Source organism: Equus quagga, chromosome 13 (genome assembly GCF_021613505.1).
Source record: "Equus quagga isolate Etosha38 chromosome 13, UCLA_HA_Equagga_1.0, whole genome shotgun sequence".
Taxonomy (NCBI): domain Eukaryota; kingdom Metazoa; phylum Chordata; class Mammalia; order Perissodactyla; family Equidae; genus Equus; species Equus quagga.
In genome coordinates this window covers 3,322,515-3,339,531 of record NC_060279.1, presented here as the reverse complement: position 1 = coordinate 3,339,531, position 17,017 = coordinate 3,322,515, and the positions used below count along the sequence as shown (strand labels likewise).

The following is a 17,017-nucleotide window of genomic DNA, read 5'->3' as shown; positions in this document are numbered from 1 at the left end:
TTTTATGGTTTCATGTCTTACATTCGAGTCTTTCACTCACTTGGAGTTAATTGTTTTTCATCTTATTCCTAGGTATTTTATTCTTTTAATTTCAATTGTATTCTTAATTTCTCTTTCTGCTACTTCATTGATAGTATATAGAAATGCAACTGATTTTTGTATGCTGATTTTGTTTCCTGCCACTTTACCGTATTCATTTATTATTTCTAAAACTTTTTTGGTGGATTCTTTAGGGTTTTCTATAAGTGAAATCATGCCATCTGCAAATAGTGACAGTTTCACTTCTTCCTTTCCAACTTCACTTCCTTCCTTCCTTTCCTTTCCTTTTATTTCTTGTTCTTGCCTGATTGCTCTGGCTGAGACTTCCAATACTATATTAAATAAGGGTGATGACAGTGGGCATCCTTGTCTGGTTCCTGTTCTCACAGGGATAGTTTTCAGTTTTTCTCCATTGAGAATGACGTTAGCTGTGAGTTTGACATGTATGGCCTTTATTCTGATGAGTACTTTCCTTCTATCCACATTTCGTTCAGAGTTTTTATCATCAACGGATGCTGTATCTTGTCAAATGCTTTCTCTGCATCATAGAGATGATCATGTGATTTTTATCCTTCACTTTGATAATGTGATGTATCACGTTGATTGATTTGCAGATGTTGAGCCGTACTGCATCCCTGGAATATATCCCACTTGATCATGCGGTATGACTTTTTGAATGTATTGTTGTATTTGGATTACTAGTATTATGTTGAGGATTTTTGCATGGATGTTCATCAGTGATACTGGCTTTTCATTTTCTTTCTTTTGTGTTGTCCTTGTCTGGTTTCGGTATCAGGGTAATGTTGGCGTCATAGAATGAGATAGGAAGCTCCTCTTCCTCTTCAATTTTTCGGAAGAGTTTGAGAAAGATAGATATTAAGTCTTCTTTGAGTGTTTGGGAGAATTCACTAGGGAAGCCGTCTGGTCCTGCACTTTTCTTTTTGTGGAGGTTTTTGATGACTGTTTTGCTCTCCTTCCTCGTGTTGGTCTACTCCAATCCTCTAATTTTTCTTGATTCACTTTTGGAAGGTTGTAAGAGTCTAAGAATCGACCCATTTCTTCTAGATTATCCAAGTTGTTGGCATATAGCTTTTCATAGTACCCTCTTATAATCTTTTGTATTTCCGAAGTGTCCGTGGTAATTTGTCCTCTTTCCGTTCTGATTTTTTTTATTTGAGCCTTCTCTGCTTTTTTCTTGGTGAGTCTATTTAGAGGTTTGTGAATTTTGTTTATCTTTTCAAAGAACCAGCTCTGGATTTCATTGATTTTTTTCTACTGTTTTTTAGTCTATATTTCATTTATTTCTGCTCTGAATTTCTTATTTCATTCCTTCTGCTGATTTTGGGCCTGGTTCTTCTTTTTCCGATTCCTTTAGGTGCTCTGTCAGATGGTGTATTTGAGATTTTTCTTGTTTGTTGAGGTAGGGCTGTATTGCTGTAATCTTCCCTCTTACAACTACTTTTGCTGTATCCTATACATTTTTTTAAAGATTTTTATTCTTTTCCTTTTTCTCCCCAAAAGCCTGCCGGAACATAGTTGTATATTCTTTGTTGTGGGTCCCTCTGGTTGTGGCATGTGGGACGCTGGCTCAACGTGGCTTGATGAGCAGTGCCATGTCCGCGCCCACGAGTCAAACCAACGAGACACTGGGCCACCTGCAGTGGAGCACACAAACTTAACCACTCGGCGACAGGGCCAGCCCCTGTATCCTATAAATTTTGCATGTCATGTTTTATTTTCATTTGTCTCCAGGTATTTTTTTATTTCTCCTTTGATTTTTTCATTGACCCAATCCTTGTTCAGTAGCGTTTTGTTTAGTCTCCACATATTTGTGTCTTTTCTGATTTTCTGCCTGTAGTTGATTTCTGGTTTCAGGCTGTTGTGATCAGAAAAGGTGCTTGGTATTATTTCAGTCTTCTGACATTTGTTGAGTCTTGTTTGCAGCCTAATGTGTGATAAGTCCTGGAGAATGGTCCATGTGCATTTAAAATAATGTGTGTTCTGGGGTTTTGGATGGAATGTTCTGTGTGCATCTGCTACTCCACCTGGTCTGTAGTGTTGTTGAACAGCACTGCTTCCCTGTTGTTCTTCTGTTTGGATGACCTCTCCATTGCTATAGTCATGTTGAAGCCCCCTCTTGTTTATTGTGTTGCTGCCTCTTTCTCCTTTCATTTCTGTTAATAATTGCTTTTTATGTTTAGGTACTGCTATGTTGAGTGCATAGCTATTTACAAGTGTTATATCCTCTTCTTGGGTTTCCCCTTTATCATTATGTGGTGACCTGCTTTGTCTCTTGGGACCATTTTTGTTTGAAAGACTGTTTTCTCTGATATTCGTATTGTTAGCCCAACTTTCTTTCCTTGCTATTTGCACAGAGGATCATTTTCCATCTCTTGACTTTCAGTTTGTGAGTGTGGTTAGGTCTGAAGTGTCGCTCTTGTAGGTAGCACATATATGGGTCTTGTTTTTTGTCCACTAGGCCACCCTATGCCTTTTGATTGGAGCATTTAGTCATTGACATTGAAAGTAGCTATTGATAAGGACGTCCTTGCCATTTTGTTACTTTTTTCTGGTTGATTTAGCAGTTCTTCTCTGTTCCTTTCTTCTTCTCTTGCTCTCTTCTCTTGTGGTTTGCTGCCTTTTTTAGTATTACGTTTGGATTTCTGTCTCTTAATTTTCTGTTTCTGATTCTGTTGGTTCCTGGTGTGTGATGACCATGAAGTTCATAGATAACATCTTAGGCACATAGCAATCTATCAGAAGCTGGTGATCTCTTTAGTTTGACCTCTTCTAAAAACTCTCCTCTTTTACTCTGCTCCTCCCACATTTCATGTTTTTGATATCATATCTAACCTCTTTTGTTGTGCATCTGTATCCATTACTCTTTTATTGTAGATATAGGTATTTTTCGTACTTTTGTCTTTTTCCCTTCTTATTATCTTCATAGGTGATTGACCTGCTACCTTGACCGTATTTTTGCCTTTACCAGTGATTTTATTGCTTTTTTTTTTTTTGCATAAGTTTCTTATTCCTATCTGTGGTCTTCTCTTTCCGAGTTCAATAGGTCCCTGCATCATTTTTTGTAAGACTTGTTTCTTGGTGACAAACTCCCTTAATTTTTGCTTGTCTGGGAAACTCTCCCTCCTTTCACTCTGAACGATAACCTTGCCAAGTAGAGTATTCTTGGCTGTAGGTTTTTTCCTTTCGGCACTATTAATAGAATGTGCCACTCCCTTGTAGCCTGTAATATTTGTGCTTAGAAGTCAGCTGATAGCCTTATGGGATTTTGTTTGTATGTAACTTGTTACGTTTCCCTCGCAGCTTTTAGGAGTCTCTCTTCATCTTTAATTCTTCACATTTTAACTGTAATGTATCTTAGTCTGAGCCTCTCTGGTCTTCTTTTGTTTGGTGCTCTCTGTGCTTCCTGTACCTGGATGTCCGTTTCCTTCCTTACGTTTGGAAAGTTTTCAGCTATTATTTCTTCTAATAAATCCTCTGCCCCTTTGTCTCTCTCTTCTCCTTCTAGGACACATAAAATAGGAATGTTAGTGTGCTTGATGTTGTCCCACAGGTCCCATAGACTTTCCTCGTTGTCGTTAATTCTTCTTTCTATTATCTGTACAGCTTGGGTGATTTTGCCTATTCTTTTCTTTAAAAGTTTCATAGAATGTTCCTAGGGCAGCTGGAATTTCCTCAGGCTTAAATTTATGTAAAAGCACTCCTCTTAATTCAAATTATTAGGGCATCATTTTAAAATTTTCCTGAGAGTTAACTAGCTGGTAAAATATATTCACAGTTTTCCATATTCAGCCTCACAGTGATCATAGGTAGGACCACTTGCAGGTCCTACATATGTAGGATAATATGTAGGCTGTGCCCAGGTGAAGAAATATTTGTGCTCTTTAAAACTGAGTTGTTGTTTACAAATATTTTGGATCAATATGTCAGACAAGGAAAGATTGAAATGAAAAACCACAATCAGGTAAGTTTCACCATTGTCATAGTCATGGTCATAGCCTGGGAAAGTCAGACTTTGGAGATGGAACACACGGCATAAAAAAGAAGCTTATTGTATGCTCATCAGAAAAGAAAACATTAAAACTGATCAACAATATTCTGAAACAAACAGTCACAAATTCTGAAAAACACAGCCACACTCAGATTTCTCTCATCAGTGTTATTCAGCCATATGGCATGAGTTCTCATTCTGTCAACCCTGGCTCCACAATCTACATTCCTGAAGTCATCTCTTCCCAGCCCTTGTAGTCCTGGAGTCCTGAGTGTCAGGTCCCTGGGTGTCTGCTCTGATGGTCATGTCAGCTTCTTCTAAGAAGGGTATCAGCATGTGTCTCTTCCCTGTGTCCCCTTCTCAGGCTGTCCTTCTCTGAGCTTCCAGAAGCCCCAGTCTCTGGTCTGTAGCATCTAGCAATGACCTTCAGTCAAACATGAAGGAAGAAGAGAAGCCATGTGTTGATGCCAAGGCAGGTTAACTTATTAGAGTAGCTCTGTCAGAATGGCGGAGGTCGGAATCTCTATTGGGGTGAGGTAGATAAGTGCATGGGTCCCCATAATTATTCCAGGAAGACTCCACTGATAATTAAATTGAGGAGATAATGTATTAGTGTACAGTGAAAACACAGACTAATCCTTATGTAAAGTGTGTGCCACAACTGCTGCCAATTGACGTGAATGTTTTAAACCGAGAAATGAAATATTTCCAGAAGCCAATTGATTGACATTCTTTGTTTTGGGCCATTCACTTGAATTCGAGTGTGCTTTTCCCCACCTTGCAGGGCTACCCAAATTACTGAAAGCTTGTTCATATTGGTTAACGAGCCCAAACACAGGCTTGTTGACCTGCCACACTGTAGGACCAGTAAGGAAAAAAGCTGAATCACCAGGCATGTGACAAGGAAAGAAGTTTACCACCAAAAGGCATCCAGATGAGGTGAGTGGGCGGAGCAAAATGGTGGGGTGAGCTGACCCGGGACTCTCTCCCCTCCAAACTACAACAAAGGACTGGAAAAAAACTGAATTTCAGCCAAGAAACCTAACGCCAGGTCATCAGAGACCTACAGTACCAAAAAGACGGAGGACGGAGACCCTGCAGCAGACCTGGGAGGAGCTGGAACGGGGTAGGAGAGAACTTCGCTCCCTCCCCTAGAGACTGCGATGGCTGCCGTGGGTGCGGAAAGGAGCGGGTGAGGGGCTGCGCGACTGGAGATTGTCCAGGACTCCCGCCGCTGGTACAGTGGAAACCTGCTGACGGGAGACTGCTTCCATGTGTGGGGACCACATAAACCCAGGGCCCCGGAGACCAGAGCACAAAACTGATCCGAATCCAGATCAGCGCGTGAGAAAAACAGCCCTCCTCACCAGCAAACTACGCTGGGTGCCACCATCCTGCCCGTAGGCGGAGAGCTCAGAACGGGCGGCTCTCAACCCCCATCTAGTGACGACAGGCTGTAAGTGCAACTGAATTCTACCATCATGAGAAAAAACCACTCCTCTACCATCCAGCAATTTATAAAAGCTCCAGACCGGAAGGAAAACAACAAAAACTCTGAATTAAATCCTCAGGACTTGGAAATAGCTAAACTAAGTGAAAATGAGTTCAGAGTAGCTATAATCAAAAAACTGAATGAGGTAGAGAGAAAGAGAAACAAGGCAATGGGTTCGGGAGTTACTTCACAAAAGAGATTGAAATTATAAAGAATCAAACAGAGTTACTAGAGATGAAAAACACAATGGACCAGATAAAACGGAATATGGATTTCCTGAGTACCCTTGTAGACACCACAGAGGAGCAAATTAGCATAATCGAAGATAGACAGGCTGAATGGCTCCAGACAGAGGAAGAAAGAGAACTAAGAATTAAAAAGAATGAGGAAAATCTCTGAGAGAAAGCGGATTCAATGAGGAGAAAGAAGTTAAGTATCATAGGAATTCCCGAGAACGTGGAAAAGGAAAATGGAGCAGAAAGTGTGCTTAATGAAATTCTAGAAGAGAACTTCCCAAATCTAGGGATTGAGGGAGAAATGTGTGCGGAGGAAGCTTTCAGATCTCCTAGATTTGTCAATGTAAAAAGATCTACTGCAAGGCATATAGTAGTACAAATGGCAAAAAGGAAAGACAAAGAAAGACTACTCAGGTCAGCAAGACAGAAGAAAATAACCTACAAAGGAACTCCTATCAGACTTTCAGCAGATTTCTCTACAGGAACCTTACAAGCTAGGAAAGGATGGAGTGACATATTCAAAAGTTTAAATGATAAAAATGTTCAGCCAAGGGGCTGGCCCTGTGGCCAAGTGGTTGAGTTCACGTGCTCCGCTGCAGGCAGCCCAGGGTTTCGTTGGTTCGAATCCTGGGCATGGACATGGCACTGCTCATCAGACCACGCTGGGGCAGCGTCCAACATGCCACAACTAGAGGGAACCGCGGCAAAGAATATACAACTATGTACCGGGGGGCTTTGGGGAGAAAAAGGGAAAAATAAAATCTTTAAACAAACAAACAAAAAATCTTCAGCCAACAATACTCTATCCAGCAAGAATATCCTTCAGATATGAGGGAGAAATTAAATCTTTTCCAGACAAACAAAAGTTACGGGAATTTGTAACCAAAAGCCCTCCATTACAAGAAATCCTCAAGAAGGCTCTCATACCTGAAAAAAGAAAAAAGGGAGAAAGGGGTCACAAACCACAGAGTAGGGAACAAGATAGATAGAACCAGAATAGGATAGCAAATATTCAACTATAGCATTAGGATAAAGGGAAGGAAACTACCAAAGCAAAGACGATCTTATCACTCTAACTACAAACTCATAACATGAGTTCAAACAAGAAATGAAAATAATAATTGAGGAGGGGAAGAGCAAAGGGACTAAATCAGTCTAGGTCAAGTAAGTAAGAGACCACCAGAGAAGAAACTATATTATACATGAGATTCTAAATACAAACTTCAGCATAGCCAGTAAACTAAAAAAACAGAACAGAGCCACAAAACATACATAAGCAAAAATTTAAGAAATTGCAGTATTAAATGGGTAGGCTAAAGCACACAGGAAGAGAAACGCAGGAAAACCAGATAACGAGCGACAGAGTGACAGCATTAAGTCCACATGCATCAATGATCACTCTCAATATAAACAGATTGAACTCTCCAATAAAAAGACACAGAGTGGCAAAATGGGTTAAAGAACAAGATCCAACAATTTGTTGCCTCCAGGAAACACACCTCAGCCCCAAGGACAAACACAGGCTCAGAGTGAAGGGGTGGAGGACAGTACTTCAAGCTAATAGCAAGCAAATGAAAGCAGGTGTTGCAAATCTTATCCCACACAGAGCGGATTTCAAAATAAGACAGGTAAAGAGAGACACAGAGGGACAATATATAATGATCAAAGGGACACTTCATAAGGAAGAAATAACGCTTATAAATATCTATGCACCCAACATAGGAGCACCAAGGTTCATACAGCAAGTATTAACAGACCTAAAGGAAGATGTTAAAAACAACACAATGATAGTGGGAGATCTCAATAGCCCACTCACATCAATGGACAGATCATCCAGACAGAAAATCAACAAGGAAATACTGGAGCTAAATTAAAAACTAAAACCATTGGACTTAATAGACATATATAGATCACTTCATCCTAAAACTGCAGAATACACATTCTTCTCAAGTGCATATGGAACATTCTCAAGGATAGACCATATGTTTGGAAACAAGGCAAGCCTCTACAAATAAAAAAAAAATTGAAATAATAAGAAGCATCTTCTCTGATCATGATGCTATAAGGCTAGAAGTTAATTACAAGAAAAAAGCTGAGAAAAGCACAAAGATGTGGAGACTAAACAATACACTACTGAACAAGCAATGGATCCTAGAAGAAATTAAAGAAGAAATCAAAAAATACCTGAAGACAAATGAAAATGATAACATGCCATACCAACTCATATGGGATACAGCAAAAGCTGTCTTCAGAGGAAAATTCATCGCAATAAAGGCACATCTTAACAAACAAGAAAAATCCCAAAAAAGCAATCATAAATGACACCTAACTGAACTAGAGAAAGAAGAACAAATAAAGCCCAAAGTCAGCAGAAGGGGAAAAATAATAAAAATAAGAGCAGAAATAAATACACTTGAAATGAAAAAGGCAGTAGAAAGGATCAATGAAACAAAGAGCTGGTTCTTTCAGAAGATAAAGAAAATTGACAAAGCCCTAGCCAGACTTACAAAGAAAAAAAGGGAGAAAGCTCAAATAAACAAAATCAGAAATGAAAGAGGAGAAATAACAACAGACTCCGCAGAAATACAACGGATTATAAGAGAATACTACTTAAAACTCTATGCCAACAGAATGGATAACCTAGAGGAAATGGTTAAATTCTTGGACTCCCGCAATCTCCCAAAGCTCACTCAAGAAGAAGCAGACAATTTGAACAGACCAATCACAAGGAAAGAGATTGAAACAGCCATCAAAAACATTCCAAAGAATAAAAGCCCAGGACCAGATGGCTTTCCTGGGGAATTCTACCAAACTTTCAGGAGGATTTAACACCTATCCCTCTCAAGCTATTCCAAAAAATTAGGGAGGATGAAACCCTTCCTAACACATTCTACGAGGCCCACATCACACTGATACCAAAGCCTGACAAGGACACCATGAAAAAAGAGAACTACAGGCCAATATCACTGATGAACATAGATGCAAAAATTCTCAACAGAATTTTGGCAAGCAGAATTCAGCGATTCATCAAAAGGATCATACATCCTGATCAGGCGGGATTCATACCAGGGACACAGGGATGGTTCAACATCCACAAATGTGTCAACGTGATACACCACATCAACAAGCTGAGGAATACAAACCACATGATCATCTCAATAGATGCAGAGAAAGCATCTGACAAGATCCAACAGCCATTTATGATAAAAACTCTGAACAAAATGGGCACAGAAGGGAACTACCTCAACATAATAAAGGCCATATATGACACACCCACAGCCAACATCATATTCAATGGGCAAAAACTGAGTGCCATCCCCCTGAAAACAGGAACGAGACAAGGATGCCCTCTATCACCACTCTTCTTTAACATAGTACTGGAGGTCCTGGCCAGAGAAATCAGGCAAGAAAAAGGAATAAAAGGAATCCAAATACAGAGGGAAGAAGTGAAACTCTCGCTGTTTGCAGATGACATGATCTTACATCTAGGAAACACCAAAGAATCCATTGGAAAATTCTTAGCAGTAATCAACAACTACAGCAAACTTGCAGGGTACAAAATTAATTTGGATAAATCAGTAGCATTTCTATATTCTAATAACAAACAAACAGAAAAAGAATTCAAGAACACAATCCCATTCACAATCGCAACAAAAAGAATAAAATACCTCAGGGTAAATTTAACTAAGGAAGTGAAGGCCCTATAGAATGAAAATTACAAGGCCTTTCTGAGAGAGTTGGACGACAACATAAGGAGATGGAAAGACATTCCATGTACATGGATTGGAAGAATAAACATAGTTAAAATGTCCATTCTACCTAAAGCAATCTACAGATTCAACGCTATCCCAATCAGAATCCCAATGACATGCTTTACAGAGTTAGAACAAAGAATCCTCAAATGCATATGGGGCAACAAAAGACCCCGAATTGCTAATGCAACCCTGAGAAAAAGAACAAAATGGGAGGCATTACAATCCCTGACTTCAAAACATGCTACAAAGCTACAGTAATCAAAACAGCATGGTACGGGTACAAAAACAGGTGCACAGATCAATGGAACAGGATTGAAAGCCCAGAAATAAAACCACACATCTATGGACAGCTTATCTTCGAGAAAGGAGCTGAGAGCATACAATGGAGAAAAGAAAGTCTTTTCAACAAATAGTGCTGGGAAAACTGGAAAGCCATATGTAAAAGAATGAAAATTGACCATTCTTTTTCACCATTCACCAAAATAAACTCAAAATGGATCAAAGACCTAAAGGTGAGACCTGAAACCATAAGGCTTCTAGAAGAAAACGTAGGCAGTACACTCTTTGACATCAGTATTAGAAGGATCTTTTCAGACACCAGGTCTTCTCAGACAAGGGAAACAATAGAAAGAATAAACAAATGAGACTTCATCAGACTAAAGAGCTTCTTCAAGGCATGAAAACAGGATTGAAACGAAAAAACAACCCACTAACTGGGAAAAATTATTTGCAAGTCATATATCTGACAAAGGCTTAATATCCATAATATATAAAGAACTCTCACAACTCAACAACAAAAAATCAAACAACCTGATAAAAAAATGGGCAGGACCTGTGAACAGACATTTCTCCAAAGAAGATATACAGATGGCCAATAGACATATGAAAAGATGCTCATCATCACTAATCATCAGGGAAATGCAAATCAAAACTGCACTAAGATATCACCTTACACCTGTTAGAATGGCAAAAATAACTGAAACAAAAAGTGACAAATGATGGAGAGGTGTGGAGAAAAAGGAACCCTCATACTCTGCTGGTGGGAATGCAAACTAGTGCAGCCACTATAGAAAACAGTATGGAGATTCCTCAAAAATTAAAAATAGAACTATCATATGATCCAGCCATTCCACTACTGGGTATCTATCCAAAGAGCTTGAAGTCAGCATCCCAAAAGTCCTATGCACCCCAATGTTCATTGCAGCATTATTTACAATAGCCAAGACGTGGAAGCAACCTAAGTGCCCATCAACAGATGAGTGGATAAAGAAGATGTGGTATATATACAATGGAATACTACTCAGCTGTAAAACAGAACAAAATCATTCCATTTGCAATAACATGGATGGACCTTGAGGGATTATGTTAAGTGAAATAAGCCAACTAGGGAAGGATAATCTCTTTATGACTCCACTCATATGAGGAATTTAAAAATGTTGACAAAGAGAACAGATTAGTGGCTACCAGGGGAAGGGTTTGGTGGGGGGTGGGCACAAAGGGTGAAGTGGTGCACCTACAACACGAACAACAAACGTTAATGTACAACTGAAATATCACAAGATCGTAACCTATCATTAACTCAATTAAAAAAAAAAAGGCAGCCAGATGAGCAGATGGGAGTTAGAACTCAGATCCATGTCCTCCAAGGGAAAAAGGTAGGGGTTTTTATCCGGGGTTTTAGGTAGGGGAAGCAGAGCATGTGCTGGGGTTTTAAATAGGGGAAGGGGACCATGTGGCCATGTTAGTTGGCACCCTCCCACAAGCCTGTGTTTGGTCTGGAAGAGTGAATTTCTCTTTCCTTGATTGTCTGGATTTTTCTGGTTAGTTTCTTCTTCAGCCTGTGTTTGGCCTTGTGAGCTGAATCTTGAGGTCAGGACCTGACTTTCTGGGAAAGACAGCTCACTCACATAGTAAGGAGTGACAGAAAGATCTGGTTAGATTTAAACAAGAACTGATTATGCTGAATATGCACAGCTGCAGTCAGCAAACCTTCTCTCAAAGTTTTTTGCTCTAGGAAAGATTTTCTAACTTCTTGCACAATTTCTTATGAGCCTACCTCTAATGATCAGTCCTCAGTCTTGGGGTTGGGGGCAAAGGCCGCTCTAGCTGCTTCCTGTTGGAAAGGGCAAAGATGAAGATCAGAGGAATGAAACTGTTTTACTTTTATTTTAATATATTTTTGGGTAACAGTTGGGGAGAGCGAGATATGCTCTGCATGACTAATATTTTAGTACTCTGATCAATGGCTTTGGAACAACACTTAAAACTCACATTTTATGGTTAACATAGATGACCACACAGATTAGCAAAATAGCCCACATTTTAGTATCCCTTCCATAATGGACCTCAATCCTCAAGGAGTCCAGGAGAAGATGTCTATAAACCAATCAAGGTTAATGCCTGCAACCTAAAGGGACATCTGATGTGAACAAGTAGCCTGCTGTCTACTAGTCCAGTAAGTAAGTAAGAACCTGGGAGTCGCTTATTACTTCTCTTGAGCAGACTGTCTTCTGAACAGCAACATGCGGTCAGTCACAGGTCCACTTGACCGTTCAGAGAAAGCAAGCTCTAGAGTATGAAACCAGCCAAGATCTGGGAGATGCCAATAGTGATGTACTTCTATGGCATGATTGTTTTTCCTTGTGGCATTTTTCACATGGTGCCATCCAATCAAACATTTCAATAGGACCCAGTCTCCATGACAAAGATGGTGCAGAGAAACATCTGACAGTGTCTAGTTCCTCAGTCTGAGTTCCCTTCAGGTCTTTGGGATCATCTCTAGAACATAGAAAGGATCTCCCAAAGTCAGGCCTATATTGTGTAAGCAAGTAACCAGGTATTTAATAAGAAGCATTTTTAGGGAAAGAAAAAGAAAAACAAGGGTAATGGTTGGAACAAATCATAAACCAATTTCTGAGCCTAGGGGATGGTCAGTCAAGAAGATCTCTAGATGTCAGGGTTGAAGCATCCCCTGCAGTTTAAAATGTCTCCTATGATGTCATCAGGTGTTCAGGTAAACATTTTTGCGTGGCTTGCACAGCAACAGGCATGAAGACTGTCCAAACATGATGTATCATGGTGCCCTCTCTTAGATTATACCAAGTTTCCAGCTTCTGTTTGCAGGGCTTCAGGAAAAAGGGTGATTTGAGTTCTCAATGATTCCAAGTGAAAAGGAAAGAAAAAAATTGCAAATGTTAATTAGGAGATCGGTACCACATATTTTAGGAAACTAAAAGGGTTCAGGATCCTGTCCTATTTACAGATAGAAGACAAAAACCTTGAAAACAATTAACAGAACCCAAATACAACATCCACAAATGTGCATTATAGTTTCTATTGAAACACAATTTTTCTCTCTAAATTTACCCTAATTTTCAACAAAGATAGCCTAATACAGACTCACATCTTTGCAAAATAAGTCTAGTTTTAATAAAGTTGGCCCAATTATTTACATAAGTACAACAAGAATAGCAATTGATCATACAGGCTCTTTTAAATCTGCTTTTCTGGGAGGAGTGACATCAGCATCATATCACAGTGAACTTGCCTGGGACTCTCTCCCCTCCAACATACCACAAAAAGGGGCAGCATACTCCAAGAAAAAGTATCCTAACAAAACAAAAAACATCAGAGAGATATGCAGCCACATGACGAGGGCGAAGAGGCTGGAACCCCCTCGGAGGAGCTGGAATGAGGTAAGAGAGTACTTTGCTCCCTCCCCTAAAGACTGCAGTCTCTGCCACGGGAGGCTCCGTGAGGGAAGTAGTGGGGGAGGGGTCGTGCATTCACCAGATCACCCAGGACTCCCTAGGGCACTTGCAGCCGAGAGGGAAGCCATCAAATTGGGCGAAAGCTTTCCCACAGGGTGAGCTCATCAAGCCAAGATCCCAGGAGACCAGACAGCGAGAGCTGATCCAGAAACCCCGGACTGCACACTGGCGAGAGCGCCCCTCCCCCGACCCACCCCACGCCATCTCGGCTGAAGGCAGAGGACTCAGAATCCATGGCCCTCAACCCCCACCCAATGGCAACAGGCTGTCACTGCAAAAGAATAATACCAGAATGAGAAAGACCAGACCTTCCAACATCAGGCACCACATCAAATCTCCAGGCCAGAGAGAAAACAAACACCCAGAACCCAGTCCTGAGGACACAGAAATATGAAAACTAAATGACAGTGAATTCAAAATAGCTATCATCAAAAAATTCAACGATGTAAAAGAGAATATAGAGAAACAATTCAACGAATTCACAAGCTACTTCACAAAAGAGATTGAAACTCTAAAGAAGAATCAGTCAGAAATATTAGAGATGAAAGACACAATAGAAGAGAGAAAAGAAAATATGGATTCCCTTAGTGCTCGACTGGACATCATAGAGGAGCGAATCAGTTTAATCGAAGAAAGACGTGTTGAAATACCCCAGACAGAGGAGAGAGAACTAAGATGACAAAAGACTTGAAGAAAGTCTCCAAGAAATATCTGACTCAATGAGGAAATGCAACGTAAGAATTATGGATATTCCAGAAGGTGAAGAGAAGGAGAATGGAGCAGAAAGTGTGTTCAAAGAAATAATAGCAGAAAACTTCCCAAACCTAGGGAAAGAGGGAAATATGTGTGGAGGAAGCTTCCAGATCGCCTAGGTTTGTCAATGTAAAAAGACCCACTGCAAAGCATATAGTAGTAAAACTGGCAAAAATGAATGACAAAGAAAGTATACTCAGGGCAGCAAGGCAGAAGAAAATAACCTACAAAGGAAACCCTTTCAGGCTTTCAGCAGGTTTCTCTGCAGCAACCGTACAAGCTAGGAGAGAATGGAATGACATATTCAAACTTTAAAAGACAAGAATCTTTAGCCAAGAATACTCTGTCCAGCAAAAATACGCTTCAGATATGAGGGAGAAACTAAATCTTTGCTAGACAAACAAAAGCTAAGGGACTTAGTAGCCACGAGACCCCCCCCCCCCTCCCCCGCACCAAGAAATCATCAGGAAGGCCCTTATACCTGAAAAAAGAAAAAAAGGGAGAAAGGGGTCACAAAACACAGAGTAAGGAGATAAATAGTTGGACACAATCAGAATACGATAGCAAATATTCAACTATAGCATTAGGCTACAGGGAAGGAAAACACCAAAACAAAGATAATCTTGTCATTTTAGTCATTGCATGGCAATCATTAAATGTTTGTTAAATAAATTAATAAAGTTCAAGGATGTTGATAATGCATGGCAGGAATGACACCACTGATATGATTCAGAAATGCTAATGGAACTCAATAAAGGTGGGAAGCACCAGTGAACATCATCAGTTGGAAATATATACAATGTAATAATTTGAGGATCATTTTAAAGAAGCTAGTTTCAAACATTTTGAATGTTATTAATATTTTGTATATGTATGATGTACCAAATGTGACCTTCTTTTGTGTGTGATTTTTAAAATTAATTGCATTTTTTAATTCAAAATAACTTTTATTGTATTTCTTATTATAAAAACAATACATATTACTCACATGATTTAGCATGATTTTATTTATCCAGGAGATAAACTTTTCTCCAGGGAAATGTATGTCTTGATTTAAACTTATAATAAAAATCAATGAGAAAAAAAGTTTTCAAAAGAAATCCACTGTGCCTTAACATAGCTATTATCCTTTTACAGAAGACAGATACCTATATTCTGGAAATTTAACTTAAGGCCATACTATGGACATTAAACTTAAAAGCTCAAACCACCTAAATTCCTACCAGACGGACAACACAGATTACCTTACATTCTGATTAAATACATGCAAACACTAATGGGGACTTGAAAATACCTTACATGGTTGAATAAATAACTAAATAGAAGCACTTTCTGATCATCCAAAGACTGTATTTAGATGCAGAAAGAAGCCTGCACCACAAGAATGAAATCATTACAGTCCAGCTTGCCACAGGCAGCCAGATGCAAACCCCTGCTGGGAGCACTCACGAGCCTTTCTGAAGGCAGCTTTGTGGGCATAAAATAAGCTCCCAGCTGCTGGATGCTGAACTGCCTGCAGCCCAGCTCATCACATCTTAGGCAGCAGAGCTCTGTATCAAACACAGTATAAAAGAACCATTTGAGAAAAGCTGCATTTCATTACTTTGCTTGCTGCTCACCCTCTTGCTCAGCAAGTGGGCACTGGGGTGAAAGGGGAAAAAAATTTTAAAGCTAAAAACTTACTATAAAAAAAAAGATTTTGCTTGTATGATGTAGCATCCTTTGGAGCTTCCATGCCCTCCTCCAGGACTAGTGACATAGTAAAATCACATCCACAGAGACATAGTCACCTAGCTTCTCTCTAAGGGAAACCAAAAAACTAACGCACTGCGGGCTTGGTTCCCTCCAGCTCCCCAAGTGTTTCACATGAGGGATCAGTAGACCACAACAGGGACACTAGCTAAGAGGCAGGCATGAGAGACCAGTTGCTCTTGGAGTCACAGCCACAGCTTTCTTAGAGACCACACATGGTGACAGACCCTACAGAAGCATGTGTCTCCTTGTATCTGTTTTGAAGCCAAAAGAACTCCCTGGAAGAGTCGATTCCCAGAGAACCTTCTTTCCTTCTTCATGTGATGTAAAAGGCACACTACTTTCCCTCCAGCCCTCATTCCCAACCCGTGGAGAGAACAACTTTAGCCCTCTTCAGCCATGAGAGGCACACAGATGAGACAGAAAATACAGCAGCGGCAAAAGAGGACTTAGAAGACGGGCACGCACTCTGGGCAGTCTTGCGGTCAGCTCCTGCCCTCGAGGGGCCGGCAACAAGAACTTCTCTAAACGAAAGGCTGCCGCTGACACTGCTCCTCTCTCACAGCAGAAGAGACGCTTTAGGGACTGACGTTCTCAGGTCCCTCCATTCACCTGGTCAATCTGTCTCCTTTCCAACGTGACAAAAAAGTGACTGCTAATGTATGTATATTGTCCTTTAGCCTGCGCCCCCGGAATGGATGCGGAGCCCGGCTCTCCTGGCACAGCAAAAGCTTGCTGGGGTTCAGCCCTCCCATCAGAAACAATTAAATCTGAGGAGGTGCGTCTGCACTTTAGCCAAAGAACAGCCAGCCAGGGCTAGTCACAGGGAGGACACTAAACGCCAAAACAGAACACGATTGGCCAACCTGGGCCAAACCCGGCAAAGGGATAATAAAAACTCATCAGTTCTGGCCATTAAACGTTTTGAGGCACAGAGAAGTTAAGTTTGTCAGTGTAACTAATATTTCCATTAGGCATGAGGGGAAGAAATGCGGTGATGCTTTTCCAGGCCTCATTTTGGTGGTTCCAAATATCCAATCCTCATTTAACTTCCTGTTCACGCCCCCGTGGAGCTGACATCCCAAGCTTTTCAGCAGATCCCAGTGCCCCGGAGAGGTCTGGCCCCAGCCTCCACATCATCAGCAGAGCGATGTGAGGGATGCTGCCGAGGAGGGCCTGTGCACAGCCAGCACGGCCTTTGCCTAGGAGCC

At 40.6% G+C, this 17,017-nt stretch overlaps 1 protein-coding gene across 13 annotated transcripts in view; it reads right to left on the bottom strand.

Moving 5' to 3' along the window:
• Positions 1-3,859: 3,859 nt before the first annotated feature.
• The window catches only part of PFKFB2 (6-phosphofructo-2-kinase/fructose-2,6-biphosphatase 2), a 36,205-nt gene continuing 23,047 nt past the window's right edge, over positions 3,860-17,017 (bottom strand). For 8 of the 13 annotated variants that reach the window (XR_006891440.1, XM_046680807.1, XM_046680805.1 and 5 more), the window contains one exon: positions 15,044-17,008. Coding sequence is in view for 8 of the 13 variants with exons in the window: in XM_046680800.1 (XP_046536756.1) it covers positions 16,946-17,008 (63 nt within the window). In the remaining 5 variants the exon portion in view is untranslated. Of the gene's footprint in view, positions 4,473-11,587; positions 11,645-15,043; positions 17,009-17,017 lie in introns of those variants that run through there. The other 5 variants (XM_046680803.1, XM_046680804.1, XM_046680809.1 and 2 more) reach the window with 4 other exon arrangements.